Genomic DNA, 25,118 nt, shown 5'->3' with positions numbered 1-25,118 from the left:
TTGTGGCTAGTGTTTCTAAGAACATGCAGAGTGTGAATGTGCTAGTGGAAGATTAGAGATGGTGGAGATGTTGCGGTGGTGACCTCATTCATGCTCCGACTTAACCATAAACTGATGGCAGCCCTGTGCATGTGTCATCACAATAACCTATTTATAGCACCATTTATTGGAATAAATACATTTATGTCAGATTTTCTCCACGGCCATTTATGTGTGTGTGTGTGTGTGTGTGTGTGTAAGCCTGGTGCATCTTATTTATTGGTTTAAAAGCCCATTAAAAAGCACTTGCTGACATCCTTCATCATGATGAACCATCTGTACACTGTTTTGGTTTGTTTCAAAATTCAGAAGGTGATAACGAGGTTTTTCCCATAAATGCAACCAAAACATTTGTTGAGACCTCTGTCTAAATCTTTGGGTCTCCAGGGCAGGTTGTGGGTTCAGAGAGCCAAGCTGGTCTCACAGTAGATTCTTTCATTCATGGTTTCACTCTATTAAATAAACACATGAATACTTCTACTGTAAAACACTTATCAAAACATCCTTGAGAAGCTTTTACACTTGAGTTGAGATCAGTAGCCCCGGTCAATGAGTAGCATCTAAGGAATGTGTAAATATGTAGCTTCGTGCACACAGAAGCAGGTCTGGAGGCTTCACTGGAGGCCTGGCTTCTTGTCATACAAAGTTCAGTCAAGGCTAGAACAGTTTGGCCTCACATACTGACTCTCTTTACCAAGGCCTTGTTAATGATTGTGAGGAATCAAAGAGACTCTTTACTGTCTGTGTGTGAGGAAGCTGCCAAGAGGATTAAATATTTGTCTTCAGTTTTACCGACTTCCTTTTGGCCATTTTTAGAAAAGGCTATTGATGCAACTTAAGACACAGATGATAACATGGATGGACACACACACACAGGAGTGTGTGCAACAAGAGGCTGGGTTGAAAGCAGTACTGGAGGAAAGTTGCTTTTAAGTGTCTTGATTACTGAGCAGCAATAAAGTAAAGCAGCTTGAATTATGCACAGGGGATTGATAAATGGAACTAAAGTAAATAATGACGTAGTGTGATTACACCGTACTGTACATCATGTAATATGAGTCAGTGTTTTACTGCTGCCCCTTAAGTGTTTCTTAAGAGCTGTGTGACCGCTGCCTCGAACAATGTGAGGAATGAGGGTGTAGAGAACAAAACTACAGCACCTTGTGATGGTGACTGACACCTGTAAAATGGACATGTCAAGACATGTTACTATGGAGGGCAGGAAAGATATCATGAAGCAATGTGTCTATTGATTATGTGGTAGTGTCATGTGATGTAAAGGAGTGCTCCTTCAAATGCTCGACAGCTCAACATTACTTGTTTGGGTATCTGTTTATATCCATATGCAATGTGTATAGCAGCTTTATTTATTAACAGAAGTCTTGTCTAGATTTGCTTAGATTTAGCTCAACAGCTAACATCTGCACTTACTTGTATGAGTAAGACCATGACTCTTCTTAGCAATATTCAAACATAGATATGTTACCAAAAAAGCTGTGGTTAAAACCTCTACCAGAATCCCCACAGATGTCCCTGTTAGGGCATAAATCACCTGCACTGACTAAAGCAGAGTTTGTGCTGGCTCATTTTATGTGACTGGAAGAATCCACATAGACCAAAGGGGGCAGAATGGCTTGAATGAAAAGGCTGGGGGCATTCTGTGTTTTTGTTATTGTCAAAAAACCAAAAAATAAAAACCAACAGTGCTAATGATATAAATCTTTAAAAACAGATCACAAATATGGATTCTTTTTTTTTCTTTTTAAAAAAAGAATAATAAAAGTCTTAATAATGTTCTAGAAAAGCTGACCATCTACAGTGGCCACGTTCATAGTAATGAAGGAGCATGTCTGCCAGTTCAACAGTGAGGCACATTAAAAGTTTTTGAACAACAATGAAGCTCTATGGCCCAGGTGAAGATATAACAGGCTTTTATACACTTATTGGTCAGTAGGTTACAGTCATTGCTGGTTTTAGTTAGGATTTGCTGCTCATAGGAAACATATAGAATATCACCAGACTTATGCATAATAGAGACTGCTTTTGAAAACTGAAAATAGACCTGAGATCCATCATCTTCCAAGCAAAACAAGTCAAATTTGAAAACAATTATCTTGCATAAATAAAGGCTGCAGCATCTTACATATGGTATAGGATATTAGTTAGCAATTGTCATTAACCTTTTATGTATAAAACATAGTTTTTATAGAAGTTTTCCATCCTTTTTCTATTTTTTTTAAATATCTCTGAACTACAATGCTACAGTATTATGCCCGAATAAAATACTAGTTTGTATGCCAAAAATTGCACTGTTAAAATGACAGTTAACAAGCAGCATCAGAAACTTCTTGTTTACTTTCTGGTCATATCTATCTTTGGATGACACAGGAGTTACCTGTGTCGGCCTTGTTTATCACACAGGTGACGAGTTTACAGCCTTTGGTATAGATGATCTTTAGCTCTGATCTTTTGTTTCCAGAGCCATGCCTTTACATACTCTTAGTTTTGGTGACAGGTAGGTCGTCAGTGATTCAAATGAGATGTTGCACACAAACAAGGACACACTCACGCAAAAAAACACACACACACACACACACACACGTCTCCTAGTCTGTTAGCTCTCTCTGATCCGTTATTGCAGCAGAATAAATGTAAAGACATAAAACCTGCAGTAAGCGATCTCTAACAGTCTATGACACTCCTGGATACTTGCTCAAACCCTGTTTTCTATCACACAATAATAGAGTGAACTGCTCAGAGATTGCACGTCACCTACCATCCTTAAAAAAACAAACAATCGAAGCAGTTTCTTAACTATTGGTTGTTTATTTGACATATTTAAATGGACGCATCACACAACACTGCAAGCTAGCCATTCCTTTAGTGGTGCCATCATTGGTACCAGGATGTCATGCTATTATTTGAATTTAAATATAAATCATCTGTCACATCACTGTCAGTGCCTGCAGATATCTACTACTGTTCCTGTTCACATCTTTGCATATGGACACACGATTCAAACTATGAATGAAAAGAGATCACTCCTCTGTTACCTCTCTGCCTACCATCTCCATTTCTTAACTCAAGAATCAGGAAATCAGAAAATATATATTTTTTTTAAAAAACTTGATTTTACAGAATAAAATGAAATTACGCGTGGGGCCCCTGCTTTATTTCTTTAGCGGCATTACCAGTCAGCTCACTGTGCACATGTCAAGGCAGCACTGTCGGTTTGATATGCTCAATCTCCCATAGTCCCACCTGGCAGGTAAACCCGGTCTTTATCTGCTCTCTTCCTTTCCCTTTCACACGGTCACGCCTTTATTTCTTTATCTCTGCTCCGTTCCCAGAGGAAATCAGGTGCTAGGCAGCGGCCTGCGGAGAGCTTTCAGGCCTCGTCTCTGTTTCTTTTCTGCTTTTCTACCTCTTTAACTTTCTCTCTCTTTGTTAGCCAGGGAAAAAAGGATTAGCTCATGAAAGCATAAGGTTGGATGTAAGAGAGAGAAAGGGAGAGAAATAGTAAAGGGGCACAGGGAAGGAGATTCTGCAGTTGGTTGCCACGGCTACCGGAAAGCAGCTGATTAGTGTGTGTGATGTGTGTGAGTGTGTTTGGGCCTGTAGGTCCATCTCTGTGGCTGATAAATGGCCCAATACTACATGTGGGGAAAGGAGCGTTTTAAGGATCATTAGCAGCAGCTTCCCATTCATCAGCTCTGACTTGTCAGTTGCTCCAGTGTTGCACCATAACAAGCTGCAACACTAAAATCCCCTGATGTTGAAATTCTCTGAACACGACATGCGCGCACGCACACACACACACACATCGATTAACACCCAACATCCTCTTAATTTTTGGCAAAACAGGGCTGAAGACAGAATGAAATTATATAACTTGAGGACATGTTGAAAAAGTACATTGAGATAATATTTGCAATCCTGTGTGCAATCATTATGTCAAACTGAGTGCCTATAGTATCAGGCCAAGTGAGCAGATACAGACAAATCTGTTTATCTACTTCATTACTTCAGAAAATGTAAAATGACTAAAAGTTAACACATCCCAAGCAAACAATTTTCAGTGATTGGTAAACAAATTCATGGATTTACACAATTTATCAAGCAAAAATGACAAACATTTGCTTGGTCTAGATTCCAAAATGTCAGGATTTGCATATCATTTTATATACTTTTTGGGTTTTGGACTGTTAATTGGACAGAAGAATCATAAGACTAGAGCCAGAGCTATAAACTGGCCAATGCACAGGCCAGTATTATCTTATCACAACATAACATGTCATACATCAGCTGATAGCTTAAAGGAAACTGCAGAGGAGATTGGAAGATTTGAAGTCAAAGAGATACAACCTCACAGTAAAAAACTGACCACAGTTGTGTATTAAGTGACAGATGAAACTTAAATGCACTGCTTGCGGAGTTGTACAAAAATAGCTAAGTTTCTGTTGCCATGTGCAGCCAAAGAGATTAATACATCTTTGAAGGGCACTATTTGTAAAGATCCAGGCCAGGTTTTGCAGGCTGCTCCATAAAGAAGGAACCTTGGACTGACATAGATCTAAGCTCTTTTCTCTACTTAACTGAATCAATGAAAACCCTCCTTGAAAGGTTTTTCCAATGGAATGGATCAGCGCTAAAATAAAAGGAAATGACAGTTTTATGGAGCTATGAGAGCCTGTAAACAAACTTAATTGAAAAGGGTAAGGGCCTATTGGATGTGGGTTCCTGTTGTTTCTATGTAACACATATTAGACCTGGATTTCCCTCTACATCATAATATTCTCACTTACAGCTCAAGTCAATTGTGACTCGTATTGTGATGAATGTGTCGAGCATTGTTATGGTGCAATAAAAATATAATTATCAAAACAAAAATCCTGGGGCCTGACTGAGGATTAATTGTTTAATCAAAAAACAATCAACATCTTTATTGCCATGCAAAATGATCATTCATTCATTTCTGTGATTAAGTTTGTTGTGAATTTTGAAGTTCAGCTGTATATTCTCTTAACAAGGTGAGTGTCTCTCTGTGACTGTGTGAAACATCTGGTCTGGACAGCTCGCTTTCAACAGACAAGGACCGCTTTCTAGCAACCTGCTGAGCATGTGACATTCAGGTTGCACTGGCCACAAGCCGCGGCTGGAAACCGGTTGACTATGATGAAAAAGTGCTGGCAACAGGAAGGATGTGGAAGGTGCCATTCGCATGCAGAGAAGAATTCAGGGCATTCAGTATCACCAACTACAAACAGTACTCTGATAGAAAGCTGACAAAGATTCCTCCCTCTGGACAAACACATAAGAGCCTCTTTGAGTGTGTGCATATGTGCGTGCGTGCATGCGTGTGTGTGTGTGCGTGTGTGCAACACTCCCTCTGGATAGCAATGACTTGACAAGAACAATCTAGATCAACCAGCTTTGAACCAGTCCCATCCAGAGAAAAGGGTAACGGTTAAGTAGAAAGTTACAGGAACTGTTGGAGGTTCATACTCAGTTGTGAGCTGGGCATCATGGGAATAAATTAATTATCAATGGTGGTATTGATGATGACACACAGGTTATGGTTTGGTGTTTTAAGCTTTTTTAAAAACCATTTGATTCTACTTTTGGTGTCTGGCGCTTTAACATGTACATAAACTGTAGTGAGCAGAATTAAATTAAAACTCTGGCAGTTTTTTTTTTTTTTTAAAAAGAATCCCCAGCATGTAAAACTGTTACAGTATCTGATGTACAAACACGACTCCAAACCACAATGAGCATGTTTTGAATTCCATATGCATGTGTTATGAAGGGTATATCTGTATATCTGTAGTGTAGGGTTGAGTAGAGTGTACTGAGTCATAATAAAGGTCACGTCTGCACAGTCATCAATGTACAGACAGGAGAGAAAATGACAGGGAGAGTTTTCTCTTCTAGACTAAATCTAATGTTTATGTTGTTTATACTGAGACAATACATCAAGTCTATTTCCACATCTTTGACAGGGCTGTCTAGAAATGGAGACAATATTATAGAAGAGTGATTCTAAAGAATAATTTATCTTGTTTGACGGCTTGGTTACACTGATTCTAAATAAGAGGAAACATTTAGAGATGGATTAGGAACCCAAAAATGAGAAGGCAAAGGACCTAAAAACATGGGGTGAGGAAGGAAAAGGGAGAGCAAGTTCACAAGAGGCCAGTGACCAAAAGCCTGATGGTCACTGAAAGTCACAAGGAGACGGAGCCAGCTCATTTAAAAACGTCATCCGTCCTGGCTGTCGCTGAGCAACATTTCCTGTAAGTTGCAACATTTGGGATGTGTACAGGCGAACACTGCATGGCCTTGTGTGCAAAATAAATTGTTCCTGAGCCCAGAGTACAGCGTGGAACACAACTCTTCATGTATTTTTGCTAATTGAGTAAAGAGACTGTTGAATCCATGTGAGTGATGAAATACTGTTTACAGAGCAACACACGGAGGTGACACGATGTCCTGGCTGGTGAAACAAGATGATGTCATTCAAACAGAGAGTGTGTATAAAGTTCCAAGTACAGTGAGTGAATGTGATTTGTCCTGTGACCTCTGCCTCACATTGTGACACACCATCACCATCAGCAGATCACAGGATCACAGTCAGTGAGCAAAAGAAACAACAAACAACAAATTGACTTCTATGACCAAGATAAACTGAACCTAAACCTGAGGAAATACAGACTTCCTAAAATATCATGCTGAATGACATAGTGACATACTGCAGTCAAACACTAACAATCACATTCATGTATATAAATATAAATATTCTCAGAATATTGTTATAATAATATAGATCTTGTCTACTCCTTTCTCTGGCGTTTCATATTGAGCCCACTTGCATCCTGTTTGATTATTCTGGAGTTATTTTTAGGACTTGATGGGAGACCATCTGTGGCAAAAGCCAGGTGACTGGACATGATCCAGAAAAACACACACCTGTGTATACAGGTTCCCACAATTCACAGTGCCTGTCACAACGAGCACTGTGAATTTTGTGTTTTGTCTCTTTGGATTGAACCTGATCCTGATCATTTTACCTGTATTTTTCCTGGACTTTGCTCCTCTTAGGATTATCCAGCATCTGCTCTTGTCATTTGCTCAAGTAGAATCCATTAACCATGTGTTTGCTTGTCAGCAATATTTCCTCAAGCAAATTGCCATTGATGAGTAAAAGGTGTATGACTGTGCAATTGGAGTTTGGAAAAGGTCATTTAAAGGAGTCTGGGATCATGATGACAAACGTTCTCTGATGATGTTTGGCCTTAAACTCCAAGAGCTACATCTGGCGAAAATCAGATACTGCTTATCAGCTGGATAATAAGTCCATGAAGGAAACCTGCTCCAGAGTACATACAACCTCACACAAGTTCACATTTGAGCATAATAATGACCCAAGCCGTACAGCCAAAACAACGCTGAAGAGACCATAGGATAAGTCTCTGAATGGCCCAGCCCTGAAAGAAGAAGAAGAAACCTGACAGATTCTACATAGAAAGAATATTGTCTCTGTCATTTGGGCAAGACAACACAGAGTAAAAAAGAAGACAAAAGCAAACTCTGCAGAAAGACAATTTCAGAGCGCATGGTTCAAAAAAGAGAGACTGATAGTAGCCAAAGTAATCGTTCATTAATCACAATTGAGGTAGGTAAGAATTTGAAACAATCGTGACATTGACTTAAAGTCATAATGCCAGGCCCTAATGGAGAGACCTGAAGATCACAATTCGCAAACAGACTGGCTCTTCCAGGAAGAATGGGAGAACCTGCTGTTCCACAAGTCCACCTGCACTAAGTTTGTACAGAGTTGCACAAGTGGCTTTGCTGCCAAAAGAGCTTCTACACGGTCCTTATGCAAATAATGATTTTTGATAAACTTTGAAAATATGTTGCTTTATCATTATGGGTAGAATTACCAGAGATACTGGGCTTCCAGACCAAAAACAGCATAGACTTTTTTTTTCTTTTTATTTTGCTGTGTTGGCTCAACACAGTGGTGTAATTGAAATGAATGAGGGAGCTGCTTTCTTTCACACAGCACAGTCTCAACACAGCCTAAATTTAGTTCAATATCATAACAGAAAATAATTACATAAAATAATTTACAATTACAATGTTAAAATTTAGAATAACTTCATAACCTTGATTCCTATCAAGACTGTCATCATCATCATCATCATATGATTATAATTACTGTATTGATTATTACCACTAGAAGTTTTTCTAGAGGCTTGGTGGTTTCATGATGTCAGTTTTAACCTTTATAGTATCAAATCTGTGTCCAGTTAGAAAAAAACAACAACAATGTGAGTGTCTGTTCCCCCCTCCTCTCTGTCAGTGTCCTCATCCACTCCACAAGTTCCATCTATTCCTGATCCTCCTCAAGGCCTTCTGAACCTTTTTCATGCTTATCATATTTGACAAGGCGTTTTCAGGAGAGAGGAAGTCAGGCCAACTGCCAAAGGTCCCATATGACCAGGATAGGAAAGAATTACTGAAGAGCTGAGCACTGAGCATAAAAACCCACAGCACAATCAGATCTTATAACTTGGGCATTTAGTTGATGCCCTTTTAGTAGCAAGTAGGGAAAACTCACGGTTAACAGACTCTACTTGAGCAAGTGACAAGATCAGATGTGGGATAATACTAAGAGGAGCAAAGTCCAGGCAAAATACAAGAAAAATGATCAGCATCACATCCAATCCAAAAGGACAGACTGCTCAAGCTCACAGTCAAATAGCAGAAATGCACACACTGTGAAAGGAAATATGAAATATACATATAACACTTGCTGAGCCCTGAAGAAGAGAGCACCCTTTTGAATCGTGATGCTTAAAATGTGCATGTTTCATATAGCTGGAATAATTCTTCCATTGCTCAGGAAGCTGTTTTACATTTAAGTCTCTAAATAAATGGGGCTGTGGTTCCTCTCTACTTCTTTTTCTGATTCAATGCTAGGAGTAAGAAAACATGGCATATTAAATGACAAGTTGACAGGCAGCAGCTGTACGGACAAAAGAACCAAATTGTCACAGCTTTAAAACAAGTGTAGGGTCAAGTAGGGAGAGTTTGAGAGACAGTGGTGTGATAACACTTGTCAACCTTTCCCAACTCTTCTTCTGTATGACTGTGATGGAAAACTGGACTTCAGCCAGAAAGCAGCTTGAATTAGTTCCAGGAACAAGGACGAGCAGCTTCACAGTGCAACAGTAACCTGCATGATAGGTCATCATCCATAAGTCATTAGGCTATTTCACACTCTTGTTAACATCAAATTCTTGGCTTGATCACTGCCACAGATAATTACGAGTCATATTTCATTCCGCCTTCAACTCTCGACAAACAAGTGTTTTCATGGAAAACACTATTTCTTAACAAGCGTTGCACTCTGTGGATTTCTGTCATTTGTAACTGCAGTTGTCCATTTGGTGTTGCTGTATCATAATCAGCACAATGCACCAAGAAAGACGCTAACAAAACTGCCGAGGAGGAAGAGAAGAGCTTCGATTTTCTTCAAGAAATTTCCTCCGAATAAGAGTGTCTATTTTTTTCCCTACAGCAGAAATGCATCAGGCGGCGCCATCCTGATATTTTGTCGCTGTTTAAACAGGTGGATATTGTATTTTTGCATCCAAGCACGTCTGTTACATCCTATCAGTGTAATGTTCAGCACTGCAGATATGGCAGTTGAATAAGCTATTACTTTATAAGGTGAGTTCACAGGGAAGAGAATCATGAGGGCAGTTGACACAGCGCTGTCATCATTCATAGTCGTAATGGCCATCAAGAGCACCAGGAGAAATTCCAGTGTCTCTTTATCAGCCATCTCTGTGTGCCTGTCAGTCAGGGTGTGCATGAGAGCGTGTAGTGTGCGTGTTCCAAGACCAGGCTCACTGGCCAATAATAACCATAATCGACCCCGACCTGAATCTGAGCAGTTATCACCTGGAAAATATTCCACTGGTACAAATTAAAAAATTCTTGACACTAACAGTGAATTTGTAAATGTGACACAAAGGCAACAAAAGTTGTTGTACAGCTGAAGAAAATATTTTCATTCTTAAATGTTCTATTTATTATTTAATTTAATTATTGATTAATTTAGTTTTAAAATGTTATGAAATTGTGGCAAATGCACAAGGTGACACCTCCTAAATAGTTCTTGATAATTACTGTCCTTTTTTTCCTCCTCAGGATTCACAAGAACTCCTATTACGTAGCTTGTAAAAAATGTTTGCTTGAGCCAACTGAAGGAATGGTACACATCTTCACATGATCAGGATGGCACCACCTCCGCCTCAAAACAAACAACAAAAAAAAAACACTGACTGCCACCCAAAGCATGATATCAATGTTGGCATTGAAGGGGGGCAAACCACAGAACTGGTTTGAAGTGTGATGGATGATTTCCAAGCAGCCGAAAGTAAGCTCGAAAAATTAGGAAATTTAATCATTAAACCGCCCCTCAGAGGTGACACTTGATAGTGTTTGTGCCAGTATCAGTGTGTACTCTTTCTTCTCTTTTTGGACCTTGGAGCGGGCTATATGAGAGTGGGTATCTACGTGTGTGTGTTGAGCCGGCGGTGAGGCCATGAATTAAAGAGGAGATTAATGAGTCAGGACAAGGAGGCTCAGACTCCAATCTGTTCCCTGCCCCACTCTGGGGGGTGTTTCTCTCCACAAAACCCCATTCTGTCAGCAAACGCACACACGTACACACATATGTATACACCGCTGACACACAGCGGGAAGGCCAAGGACTCAGGACTGTGTGTGTACGTCTGACAGAGGGAGCACATGTTTAGGAAAGTGTGAAGACAGAGTAGGAGAGCAGAGCGAGGAAGCTGAAACAGAGAAGACAAGGATTCTCTGACTCGATGTCTTCAGCAGTATAACCCTCCACCCTGTAGGCCATCACCACACCCAGACACCTCACCATGACCCTGAGATTTGCCATCTGTCTGGAAGAGAGAGAAACAGACAGACTGGAACAGAACGAAAGACACACAGACATGCAGGGAGTACGACAGAATGAAAAAGAAAAATGGGAGGAAATAAGAACAAAAGAGCAAGGGCAAAACATTTTTCAGAGGTAGAAAAAAAGCTGATGAAAAAGACTGGAAACCAAAAAGGGGGAAACCCATGAGGAGAAAAGTATGCGTCTTTGTGGAGGCTTCCTTGAAACTGCACTTCCCTTCACTTACTGTATATTTTCACAAACTTTGATGACATGAAAAAAATTAATTCCCCAGAATCACTTGAGCAGGAGATGAGTATCTATCTACAGGCCGTGCACCAGCCCTCTTTGTATTACCCCCTCTCTCTTATTGCAGAGCCACTGAAGATATTTTTTGTCTTTATTGCTTTACCCCCTTGGCCATTCAAACAAGCCCATGATGTATATAATGATGATAGCCTTGATGCTCTTTATCATCATTTAGTCTCTGTGCTGTTTGAGATTGGGTGCCGCATTACCATGAAATACTCATCAAGCCTCTCAACCCATCCCTCAGCTCTCCCACTTTAATACATGCCATGAGACTCACTAATCCCATGATATGCCTCATAATCTGATCACAGATATGAGCATAGAGAGAAAAATAGAAAGGAAAGAGCGGGGAAGAGACGGATGTAGAGAGAGAAGGATGGAGAGGAATGAAACACAATCAGAGAGGAGAGGGATGCAGACAGATGCTTTGGCTTTGCGCTCGGCTGCATGAAGACAGAAGGTGGAGAAAATAAAAAAGAATCTGTCACAGGAGGAGGCGTAAGGATGTGGGCTGGAGTAGAGAGGTAAAAAAATGAGGGGACAAGCAGACAGAAAGAGAGGGAAGAATGAAGAGGAAGATGGAAGGGGGGGGGGCTTGCTCGTGACCTGATTTCACCACTAAGCCTTGGAGAAGTGGAGCAGCACACACGCAACCAAACATAGCGTCTTCACTCTGCTCCACAAACATACAGCTGTTCTGTTCATGCAGCATGTAAGCTGCACATATAGAAATGTACACCACACCATACATGCAGAGTAACCTATTGGCCTGCATACTGCATCCTCAACTAGCTGAGTCACCAGCCTCGTCTTCCTCTCTGTCCGCCCTCTCGCCATCTGCATCTGACTCTCTACCCTCGTCTTCTTCAGTCCCGGCTTCTCTGCTTTGCCAGATACTTCCAGGGGGGGTGGCACATAATGGTGCGCTACAGCGGAAGTCTGATGTCTACCAGTCTGGCAAAGGCGCTCTAATAGCTCCACGCTCTGTGGTGTCCTGGCAGTATAGACACACACACTCATCTATTACACAGCTGGATATCCGCGCTGTATACATAAACAGCGTCTGGGTATGGAACATATACGGATGTCTCGCTACTGTGGTACCGGAGTGTGTGTGTTTCTAAATGAGAGGTTCAGATGCAGTCCGACTGCTACAAATGTGGTCATTAGAGTCTGTATTGATGTCTCGCTGCTGTGTGTTTCCCTCTGTGTGTTTGTGTGTGTGTGTGTGTGTGTGTGTGTGTGTGGTTGTGTAATGCTCCAGATCTTAAGGACAGGTCTTGCCTTTCACATGATCAACTGATGACAGAAGACTGACAAAGGAGAGTTGTTGTCTGCAGGCGCATAAGGTGAGGAGTTATCAATTTACCGAGTGTCAGATTGGTCTCAAGCACTTTCTCTTTCCCAAATCACATGATGGGAGGTAAACAGTGCCATGCCAGGATTAATTACCGTTGCTTATTTCATGTGCTAAAAGAAATATGCATCAACATGTGTTCACACAACAACTACCATAATAAATTGCCTGCAAATTTACAGATAATTAAGTCGAATCTCTCTATATCTGCAGTTTGGTTGTGCTCTCATGCCCACTGCACCAGGCATGTAGCCGCCGTCTGTCACCACACAAGAATGGTTTGAGTCTTTCTCCTTAAAGGCAAACAAAAGTCTGTGTATAAACAAGTAGGACACACGTGCACTCATACTCACGTAAACACAACCAACACATCCCTGATGTTCTTATCACAGAGCTGGAGGCAACTGAATCATACAATCTGTTCGCTGCCATTTTCAAACTGTGACTCTGACACACACCACTGAATACTGACACACACACACGTTCATACACAAATCTGATGTCACAGGTCCTGAAAAACTAGTGTGAGAGCTTAAACGCATGCATACAAAAATGGAGACACTTCCATGGTTGAGCAGCTACATTCATTTGAACATTCAGAGATCAATCTGCATAGAGCCGCCCACCGCACAGAGGCGTTCATTGACAGCGCTCGAACAAAAGTGCTCGCCATTGATCCAATGCAAAGGGGGGGTGTGGGAGCATTGTCTGTGTGTGGCTTTCATGTGAGTCACAAGTTAAAGATTGAGACAATGACAAAGTCGCTTCTGGATCAGTGCGTCCTTTTCAGCGATGGCTTCGACACACCTGTAGGCACAACTAAAAAGCCAGTAAAGCAAATTCCTGTGTGTGTGTGTGTGTGTGTGCGTGTGTGTACGTGGCCACAGGTCCTTTGTTTGAGATAGTCACATGACCAGTCCGACTTGCCGCCGTCCCCTCCCCTCAGCAGTGTGCCACCATACAATAAAACCCTCAAATGTATGAGACAACAACACCCCACACCATGTGTGTTTACAAACAAACACACAATCATGTTCATGGAAACTTTGCTTGATGAGCAAAAACACTGTCCTTAAAACAAAACCCAGACAGCTACAAAAAACACATCTCTCCTAATTAGCCACACGTGAGCCATTAGCGATAAAGGAAGGAGGAGGAGGAGGATGGAATGGTGAGAGAGGAGAGGGGAGTAAAAGAGGGATGAAGGCAAAGATGAAGGGATGGCGGCAGCTGCACGGGTGGGTGTGTGTGGGGGGGGGTAGTGAGCAGGGATCAGGGAGCAGCGTTGACGACTGTGTTATGAGATATGTGTGTGTGTGTTTTTGATAAACAAAACTGACAAACATGGGAAAAAGGACTGGAACATTGATACACAGGGTTAACGGCAAGGTTGACGACGTATGTAGCATGTCTGACCTGTAATACGTTTAGCCACTATAATCTGCAGCGTAGACTAGAGATAGATGGATGTAAGGATGGAGGGAAAGGGATGAAAATGAGGAAGGAGAGCGGAGGAAGGACAGGCAAGGTGGGAAATAAAAAGGATGATAAATGATAAATAGAGCAAGGGAAAGGAGGAGGAAGGGAGGTACAGATAGAAAGATAAGGGACAAAAATCGATTGACAGCACAGGGACGCGGGCACATAGAGGAGATAGAAGGACACGGAGAGAAGCAGAGGGAGAAACACATAGAAGATGAAGGGGGGGGGGTTGTGAGAAGAAGAGAGAGAGAGAGAGAGAGAGAGAGAGAGATGGAGGCGGGCTTGATAGGTCCCAAGGGTGAGATTTCCCTCTCTTCTTCGATAGGGCAGTCTGACAGACGACTCTGTGGATCTAACTGCCTATCCTATGTGCATGTTAATTACAGAGAGAGAGAGTGAAAGAGGGGGAGAGAGAGAAAGTGAAAGTGGGAGAGGGAGAGGGAGAGAGAGAGAAAGAGTAAATAAGTCTGCCAAGGAAAATGGCACAAAGGAAGCTCAGGTGTTTCCCTCATCAAAACAAGTCAATGGACTTACCCTCCATAGGCCTTTAATTACAGCCGCAGTGTCTAACGCACTTCACAATACAGCCAGCCTGCATGTGTTCATAATCACACATATACAGCAGATAAACACACTGTTAATGTTACAATAGTCTATATTTTTGTTTATTCTCAACTACTCCCATGAGAAAGGCCAAACAGAATAAATCAACTGAATAAGGCTCAGTAATTTACCTAAAACAGCTGGGCTCTGTAATTTCTAGTAAACATCAGTGACAATATTCAGCAGCAGAATGGTTATAGCATTGAGTCAATAAAAACAGTTTGTTGTGTTCATGGTATAGAAGGAACATGTTAGCCAGTGCAGCGGTGTGGTTCACTGATGTGTTTTTAATGATTTTGGGCAACAATGGATCTCAATGCTACAGACGAGTAAGATATAGTACTTGTTAGTAGGATCAGATCAACCATTTGTGTTGGTCTTTTCATGGTATTTATAGACAATAAGAAAAATATAGAATATCAGCAGACAGCCATAAGTGGCAAAAAAAATCAGCCAAGAAAAACTAATACAGACAGAATTTCACTACTCAAAGACATTTTTTGTTTCATTTTCTTTTTCGTGACCTTCGCGAGACCATCAACACCACAAAGCAGAACAACTGGGCTAATGGTCTCTTTTTTCACCGTTTCTGTACCGTACCGAAACCCCCCCATTCACATCCAGCTCCAGCCAAGCTTCCCCAGACCGTGGCAGCGTGGTTCTTCTAAATGAGTTTAGCCTTTATTAGTCTGTCAGAGGGGAAAAAAACATTGTTTCCCCCAGTAGCAGGTCGAGATATTATTCATCTATAATTGGTAATAACCCCGTACCCCCACCCCGAGGCGGCTCAATCTCCACTGAGTAATCACTGCCATCGCCTGCTCTGCTGGAAACAGCATTATTAGGTCGATGGCAGTGTCTCTACCTCTGCTGTCTGCCAAGGAGGTTTATTATCTGACAATATATGGCTTCACTCCTGCGCTTCCTTTAAAAACACAGGCTGTGGAGGGAGAATCTGGCTGAGGATATTTACCTCATGTCCCGAGCTACTATCAAATATCTCAGCATCCTGGACAGCGGAGACTCCGAAATAAGCTCCAGCGGGATCGTTTAGGCTGAGGCTTTATCAGCAAGATTTGTTCTGCTGCGCAAAACACCTTTCACTTCTCAATATCCAACTGTCACCTCGACTATTTCACCAGCTCAAAAGCCTGTCTCACTGGGTGTGTTTATGTGTAGTCGTGTTTACATGGCCGTAGTGCTCTGTGAGCGGTTAAAGAGAACAATAGCTTTTCAGTAGCATGGTCTCCTCTTGTTACTTGCATTTACATTAGATTTTTTAATAACCATGTTTTTTTTTTTTTTTACTCATGAGGATGAGAACCAGCCAGGGACATTTCTTATATTAGATTTAAAAAATGACCTTTTGTACAGAGTATTTTGAAATATGAGACTGTGTGATAAATTAAAATCTATTTTTCTTGGTAATAATGTATTGAAACCAATAATGACCAATATTTTAAAAAATGTCTAAAATAATTAGGCATGCAAGTAATTATTTTCAGGATTGATCACTCAAGAAAATAATCAGCAGATTAATTGATCAAATATTTTGTCCACAAAATGTAGTGAAAAAAGTCATTTATAAAATGACAGAGTCCAATGTGACATATTAAAATTGCTTGTTTTATCCAAACAAACAGCCCAAATCATATATGATAAGAAAACATGCAGTGTTTGCATTTTGGGTTTGGATTATCAAAAAAAGTTGCCAGTCAATATTTTGTCAATCTAATCATCAATTAGTCAACTGATTGCCTCAGCTCTGTACCAAATGGTGCATTCATGTGCAGCATAACTGGAGAAATGACTGCTTCCCTAATAAGCGGTGAGCTTGTGAAAGTAATACTGTTTTGGAGTCTATTCTTAAGCATCACATTATGCAGATCAGAAAAACACTGTAAATTCCAACCTATGGGAAACACCCACAAGTTCAACTAATCATGCAAATCACTTCAGAGAATAGCTTCAAAACATAATTTTACATCATCCAGTTACATCATATTTTTTCTTGTTACACTATCACCTACAAACAAAACTTTCCTTTCCTCTCTAGTTTATCAAAAACCTGCAAAATAGCAAATAATAAAAAGTTTGGAAGAAACAATAAGATCATGAGACAGAGTGATAGCTGAGAGAAAAAGGTGAGAAAGTGACCTTGCTGCCGCTAAGAGCAGACTAGTATTTCATCAGCTAACACTAAGGGAACACCTGCCTCACAGCTATACTCAGGTTCCAACATCTGCCAACGGTTCTGTGCTTCTTCCCTGTGAGGAGGCGTCAGGGGAGGGAAGGAAGGAAGAAAGGGAAATAAAAGATAGAAAGAAAGAAAAACAACAAAGTCTCTTGTGGGTTTACTGAAAGACTCTGGTACGTTCTAGGGAACGTCTAGATTGGCTTTGAACAGAAAAACCACAAAAAAGGATCAACTGAAGCTATTGTGACAGAGGGGAAGCGCAACTGATAGAAATGATATGACTCCACCGGTAATCCACCTACTGAACAATATTATTATTCAATATATTCTGTAGTTTGCACTGCAGCTCCTACCCCTGTGGCAAGTGTGTCAGCTTCTGAATAACTAACATGGGGCACATATCAAGCCAGTGCTCTCCCTCCTGCAGCAGGTGACTGACACAACAACAGAATAAAAGTGAAAAACACAAATCTGTATAGGGAATGAAGGGGCATCACGTACTCAAGAAAATGTTAATCATCGGCAGGAGAAGTGAAACCATAACAGAGGATGCTGGTACAAGCTGATCCATTGAACTTTCTGATGAAGTCACTCACTTTCCAAGTCTAGGTTACACTGACATGTAAGCCACTAACCACAAGCAGCTTCATCATGTTGTTAGCTGATGTTATTAACCCAACTCGTTGCTAAGTAAACTGTCTTGTATGAGTGTGTAAATGTGTTTGTGTGTTTGAGGGAGTGTGTGTGGGTGCCTCGATCATTCTGACTATGTGACATCAACTACACACGCAAGTTGTGTTGTCTGCACTGTGAAGACAAAAGGGCTGTCAACGATTATTCTAATTTCGATTGTTTAAATCGAAAAATATTCGGTTGTAAAAAAAAAAAAAAAAAAAAAGGAGCATTACTGCGGCTGTCTGCTTCAGCCTGGGCTGAATGCAATAGATGACAGACAGGACTGGAGCCACACAACGCCGCTTTCATTGATTGGAAATGTGCGAATAACTTAACAACAACCGTGGGGTAACGATGGCAGGGAGATCACAACCCAACTCGACTGCAGAGAGAGTGAGTCGCACTCCAGGCACCCTTTTGAAAATATTCAGATTTTGGACAGTAGTTGGCAAAATTATGAAACCACGAGATGAAGTTGTATGAAAGCTCTGTAACAGTTAGCCTGTCATTCCAGCACTAGCAACCTGAGGGCACATCTTGAAAATATGCACTCAAATGAGCATGACCTGATGTCCGGAACACCACACAAACAGTCATGTCTTGACTCATATTTTACACTGCCCACCACAAGCTCACTCTCTGCAGCACAAGAGGCTTACATGAAGAAACTTGTCAGGAGTTGGAACCAAGGTATGGTATCCGTATCCTTGGAACAATCACCATGGGAATCATAGACATCTAAAACAGCACCTCAGACAAAATAAAGGAATTACTCAAAGACAAAGTTGTGGCTCTTACCACAGATGGGTGGACCTCCCTTGCAACAGCATCCTATATCACAGTAACAACCCACTTCATTTCAGATGATTCGGAAATGTACTCAAAGCAAAAGAGCTTAGGGAAAGCCACACTGCAGAGAATGTAGAGTAATACATTCAAGACATCTTGGACATCTATGACCTGTGCCATCTGTGCCATTACAATGGACAATGTTACCAAATTACATCAATGCAGTAGGGAGACACCTTGAAACAGTGAATATACATGTATACCATGCCATGGTCTGCCCAGTTGGATTTTCTTCTAAGTATGCTGTTCAGCCAATGGTATGTCAATTTCCACAGGATCAACCTTTGACCTTGCGTTATACAGCACTGCAGTGAATATAAACAGCCCCTCCCCTCGCTCCCGCTCTCCTTCATACCATCAAATAGCGGGCACAAAGGAAAAGAGCTGACCTTAACTGTCCTGGAGGAGTTCACTAGCGCGCACACGCACGCACGCACACACACACACACACACACACAGGGATTGTCAGTACCAGGACGGCCCACTTTCAAACTGACCCCCCCAAAAAAAAACACAGAGCTTTCATCTGCATGCAGCTGTCTTGGTGAAGAACATAACAGAAGAGCGGTCAGGGCAGAGGAGGAAAAAAATGGACTGATAGTGGAATGAAGAAAAAAAAAAAAAAGCACAGAGCCAATCAACTGACCGGAGTAAAACAAAGGGCTATCTGTAAAAGCCCTGGACTTCATCCCACCCTGTGATGAGAGAACTTCGATCCCCAGGCAGGCTGCAAAGAGCTACAAAAGCCCTGATGTAGCCTGTTAAGCTCCCACTTCGATTCAGCTCATTGAGCTCCATGCTGCTGATCAATTAGAGAACAGCTGAACCAGCTGCTGACCACACAAACATACATGATGTTTTTACTGTTAAAGCACAGATGGTTTTTCAAACGTGTGGTGCCTTTTTTCTGCTCTATTATATCTAATCTGAAGCTTTTTCTCCTCCACTGGTTGCAGATCCAGCCCCACCTCTGTGCCATGTCATAATCTCAAGGAGGCTGATACAAATTAAATGCAGTCATACTATCTTATCTGGGCCCACCTGCATAAGCCCAATCACAACAAGCATGATAAAATAAGAACTATGCTCTGGATTTTCATACCCTCCATACCCTTCCATACAGTGTGACTTGAGGTCAGTTCATGTGGATAATCAAGCGTCACTGCTCAGACAGAAACATGGCTGACCAACTGGCACATGATGCATACAAGACATCAACAGACTTGATCAAATCTGGTCGTAACTGTGATAGAGAACTACATCTGAAATGGCACATACAGCCAAATGATCGGTGATACAACCATATCAACAAAAGCCATGAGCATCCATACACGTTTCTAGAACTAGTTAAACATAAAGACAGGATAATATCTTGTCTCCCTGACCTCAGCTTGCATTACCCATATACCTGAACCCAGTAATGTTGAAGGGTCCTGGTGTCAAAGAGGCAATACAAACAGATAGCATCATACTACAGGCACTCAAACACACTTCTGTGTGTGTGTGTGTGTTTGTGTGTGTGAGACTCACCCATCCTCCTTGACTCTGGATCCATGGCTGAATGCGGTTGTCCAGGTAGACGGTCATCCACTCTACGATCCTGCCCACCAGAGGACTCATCTCCTTCTCCACACACTCGACACACAGCGCCCCGCCGAACACAAAAAGCCCTATGATGCGGCCCCAGTTGAAGCCGTCCCGGAACACTTCATCCATCACGTTCGCAAAGCTTTGGTAAGCTGTGGCCGGCGTGATATGCAGCTGGTTGTGCAGATCGCTGAAGGCGCGGGAGTATCGCAACTCAAACTCGTTGGCGGAATCCCGGAGGGCCTCTTTCACTGCGTCCAGGCTCGTTGTTGACGGCAGCCGTTGCTGCCGCTGCGGGGACTCTGCACGGGTCCCAGGACTTGTGCCATTAAAAGTTCCATTGGCGTGCGTCGCTATCCGCTGTTCCTCAACCAACCCTGCCTCCCCGCCATCAGTCCTGTTGGGAGACTCATTGAGTTCCATGTGGGTGAGAGGATAGTTTCTCTGGGAGAGCTTATGCTTTATGTAGAAAACGACCAGTTCTCTGTTTTGAGACATTTTGTGTTAAATTTTCTTTTTCTCTTTGCTCCAGTCCGTCTCTGCTCCTCTCTCGGTCGAGCCTTGCTGTGTTAGAGTGAACACACACTGTGCCAGGCTTTCTCCCTGCGTTTCCTCTGTTCAGACCACCATAGTCTGCTGATATATAGAGGACACTTGGGGGGTGAAAACCAAACCTACACAAGGCTGACAAATCAGCTCAGGCCCTGTAAAGAGACAACAATGAAAGGTCAAAGTCTGGATAGCCTATACGCATGCTGTGATTATATGTGTGTGAGGAAGGGGGGGTTCAGGGATGGCTGTAGACTCTCAAATTAAATTTGGACAGGTAGGGTCAAAGTGCATTTCTCTAATTGGGCTGTTACATATGGAGCAGATGGCATTGATATTAATGAGACGATCGTAGAGTGAATTTATGTGTGCGTGTGTATGTGCGTATGTGTGTTTGTATGTTAGAGAGAGAGAGAGAGGACGAGAGACAAACTGAGGGGTGGTGAGAGGAAGGTGAGGTTTAGGTGAGGAGAGATCAGAAGGACAGTCTGGCTTGATTGTCCATGCAGACAGTCGCCCCCTCCTATTCAGTGACCTCCGCACTTTGTTTATATCAGCTCCACGCTATCTTTGTTACTGTCACACACAGACACTGATCTGATATAATCACATCGAAGCATGCTCATGTAGAATGAGCTGTTTCGATGAGCAAATAAAGAAGCCCTCTAAAGTTAAACTGGTTTGCTCACAATGTAGTTCCTGTGTACATAATGCAGTAAACTCTTAATGAACTCAAAGTCAGAAACTCTATTAACAAGCATATTTTACTTACTATTTATTTTTTACTATTCTTACTGTCAGTATTAAATCACTTACTATCCTGAGTAATTCTGTGGTTTAGCTTTGATGTATGAAACTTGCGAATGGCAGTTATGTTAAGATTGCCACATAGGGATTAACCCTTGATTGCACTCTGGCATGAAAAGGTCAAATGCACGTTGTTTATAATATTAATAATGTATAAATAATAATTGTGAGTTTACCATTGTTCAAAAATAAAAGCACAACACAGTTTCTTAAAGCAAAAAACAGAAGAGTTATGATGGTTAATATGTTGGAAAGTTGCCCTGAAAACAGAAAGAGATTGATTGGTTAATTAATAGTTATATGCAATTTCTATCCATCAAGGTCTGCTTACACCTTCTAAAATATTGTAGTGTTGAACCCAATGATATAACGATTAATGAATTGGTGGTGTATTAGTGTTACCTTTGGTAAGAAGAAAGAAGGGAAACAGCTGCAGCTGAAATGATGAATCAATTCAAATCAAATGAACAATTAAACAATTAATGATTTAAGTCACTTTTGATCAAAAATCCCAAACATTACCAAGTTCATTCTGATCCTTTGTGAGCATTTGCTGCCTGACTCCATCTTAGGTGATAATAGATGAATGTTTGAACTGTTGATTGGGCAAACCAGGGCATAAGATGACATCAATTTGGGCTTTAGGAAATTGTGGTGAGACATTTTACAGATCAAGTCATTAATTGATTAGTCAGAAAAAAATCCCAAGATTAATTGCTATAAAATAATCATAACTTGCTGCCTGAGAAACAACCATTTTTTTCTATAAAAACACATTTTCACAACTTAGGCACCAACTTTACATCATTACTAAGACTTATAGTAAACATTTACTTCATCAAAGATGTACGTCCATATCCCGTGGCCAGTGCATTGAATTTAAGTGGGCCTACATCCCTGAAACAAAGGACGAGGCGAGAAGGCGGTTGTCTGACAAAGCCATTCCCTCATCCTCTGCCGCCTGTCACTATTCCTAACTGGTGCATGGAAGCTCACAAAAAGATGTGGGAGGAACATGACCTGCTGGTGATCCCAAACAGCCTGCTGGTTATCTTGTAGGAACCTGACCTTTCCTATAACAATATTGGCATTTAGGCTGATAATGTTGGACTTAATAATTAGTATGTGAGGCAGAGTGAAGGGAGCTCCATGCAAATAGTGCTGATGACATTACATAATACATAACTACTCTCCCTAACAGTACAATAGAAGCGTGATACTTGCTCCTGGCCAAGCAAGCGAACTACTTATCAAGCCCAAAAACTTCAGCGTCTCACATACCTACGTTCAGAGTATTTCAAGTGAAAAAATCAGAAACGGCCTCTTATGGCAGATAAAGACACGCAAGGCAGCAGTGTTTACAATGGCCACATGGCCAACCTCCCAAGCTCCCAGCACGTGGCTCGGGTTTTAATAGCCCAGCACTGATGTAAACACCACAAAGCTCATACAGGAATACCAGCGAGTCGCAACGAAATGTAGCACCTGAACGCAACATTTGTAATAACAATCGCTCAAATATTAACTCAAATAAAGGCCGAGGCCGTATTTATTATGGTGGAATCTGGACTGGAGCTTAGAGATAAACCAGCCAAGGCTGCGTTAGCGACACTGTAGGCTACCACATCTGACTGTACTGCCTCTGTACGTGCTAGCTGTGTCAGCCCCGTGTGCCTATCGATCTAAACCTCCACATTAAACATCAATCCACGTTTCCATCTTAATCAAATATGAAGTCTGTAAAAGATATGAAGAGTAACATGAGCGTCCTACCAGCTGTACTGAGTGAAAATCACATGGAGTTATCCTCGGTTCGTTCACCGTCTCCCTCTGGCAAAATGTCCCGAAATCTGTCAGTCTGTCAGTCAGTCTGTCGCTGTTTCTGTACAAAAGCTGTCAAAATCCAAGAATGTAAGAGCCACTTTGCGTGAAGGAGTGTTTGTACATATCCTCCCACGTCTCCCTTCCCCTCCGCTCCACTCTTTGCATGCCCAGCCCTCCTATTACGTAACAGGATGCCTTCAGAGATGTCTGAATATCTGGATCACGATCATCGTACTGGCTTTAAAATCCAGTAGAAAAACTCCATCTGGTAACATTACCCATGACAAAATGATGGCGTTTTCTATCCTACATTACTTATACATTATAACTGTAATCAAAAAGTGTTAATAACAGTTATACAAACCGATTTAAATAATATTTATTTTTTCGATTGTGTATATATATTGTGTATGTATATATATATATATATATATAACTAGCGCCGGACGTCAATCACTCTTTTGTTCACATTTTATCTGTCACATACATGTTGTTTAGTGTATTAACCGAAATATAGACGACACGACTGTCGCATTTTTCTTTTCCAGCCCGTCACTGCTGTCCAACTGTGAACTGTGTGTGCTGTTGTTGCTTTATTCAACCCACACGTTTGCTATTTCCAATCAAAAGCACATTTCTCAAATTGAATATACTTACGGATGAACGGGCTTAGCGTGAGCCCCTGAAGGCAGCAAAGCCATCCCATTCTCCTGTCATAAACACTGGGCTAAGACCTTTAATCATATCGCATAAAAATTGCGGTTTGCAACACCACCCTCTGTTGCAGCTTTAAACACACTTCACCACAGTCGGAATCAGCATTAATAAAAAACTAATCTTTAAGCAAAGCATTACAGACACACTCACACACACAGCTCCGTTTGTACTAACGTTACTGTAGGTTGCTGCTGAAGATGGCTGTCACTATCATATTAACCTCCTGGATCTTGGTGTAGTCGCACATTCGTAGACTGGAACACCTAAAAATGTTTATTTGCAGTGGCAAAATCATTTAGTGCAGTCTACAAGTACTCTTTGCGTCCAGCAGAATGACATTTGACGGAATGAAGCTAGCAGGAAACAAATTTGTGGTTACGCATTCTTCCAAATCTGTCGACCGCCTTCCTTTAGCTGGATTCTGAGAGGAAAATCCACCCTCTACCATTACTTCTCTCACAATCCCGCAAATGATTTACACACAGGCATCGGAAATACATTCGTAGACTGACCAGAAGCTCTTACTTGTATGGTGGTCTCCATAAAATCATGCCTGCTGGCTAGGAATCCAGACCCCGGCAGGAACAATCCTATCCGTCATTGCTAGCCTGCCTGGCTAGCTACTGGCTACCACAGATCCGCCCACAGCCACGCTCCCTACGTAACTTCACCTAGTCAATCGGAGAAGCCAGAGAGATGGCAGTTTCATCCAACGTGAAGACTCTGCAACAAATATACTAGGGAGAAAAACGCTGTCTTCCTACCAGAGAGTGCGAGTCGCTCCCTGACTTGACCTGAGAACTAGCCGGTGTTAGCAGGAAAGAGGGTCCCCGCTACCGTTAGCGCTAACTAGCTAAAAGTGAGCTAGTTTATGTTGTTGGAGACTCGCGTATGACCCCGACGTTAATGATTTAACTTGGTGGCTGAGTTCAACACATTCTTGCTCGTTTGTCCGTCTACTCACTGCTTTGTGGATTAATAACATGGCATTTCTTAACAGGGGTCCATGTAGCAGCTGTTAGGTATCATTCCACTTTAGTTAGCCAAACAAAGGATGTGCGAGGTCTCCATGGTAACCTTTGTTACCCCAAAATCTAGCGCGCGTCAGGACGGCTACCAGTTTGCACACAGTGCCA

At 41.7% G+C, this 25,118-nt stretch overlaps 1 protein-coding gene across 3 annotated transcripts in view; it reads right to left on the bottom strand.

The window, feature by feature from the left end:
- Nucleotides 1–24,589, bottom strand: part of bcl2l1 (BCL2 like 1) — a 30,881-nt gene extending 6,292 nt beyond the window's left edge. Inside the window, exons 1-3 of one of the 3 annotated variants that reach the window (XM_022762897.1) lie at nt 24,157–24,235; nt 23,215–23,334; nt 20,029–20,789 (exon numbers count right to left, since the gene is read on the bottom strand). In XM_022762897.1, the coding sequence (XP_022618618.1) occupies nt 20,029–20,583 (555 nt within the window). In that variant the 5' untranslated portion in view covers nt 20,584–20,789; nt 23,215–23,334; nt 24,157–24,235. Of the gene's footprint in view, nt 1–20,028; nt 20,790–23,214; nt 23,335–24,156; nt 24,236–24,494 lie in introns of those variants that run through there. The other 2 variants (XM_022762896.1, XM_022762898.1) reach the window with 2 other exon arrangements.
- Nucleotides 24,590–25,118: the final 529 nt, after the last annotated feature.

Source organism: Seriola dumerili, unplaced genomic scaffold (genome assembly GCF_002260705.1).
Source record: "Seriola dumerili isolate Sdu_G_001 unplaced genomic scaffold, Sdu_1.0 BDQW01000454.1, whole genome shotgun sequence".
In the NCBI taxonomy this organism is placed as follows: Eukaryota; Metazoa; Chordata; class Actinopteri; order Carangiformes; family Carangidae; genus Seriola; species Seriola dumerili.
The sequence above is the reverse complement of the archived record's forward strand: the minus strand, read 5'-3'. Positions and strand labels throughout refer to the sequence as shown.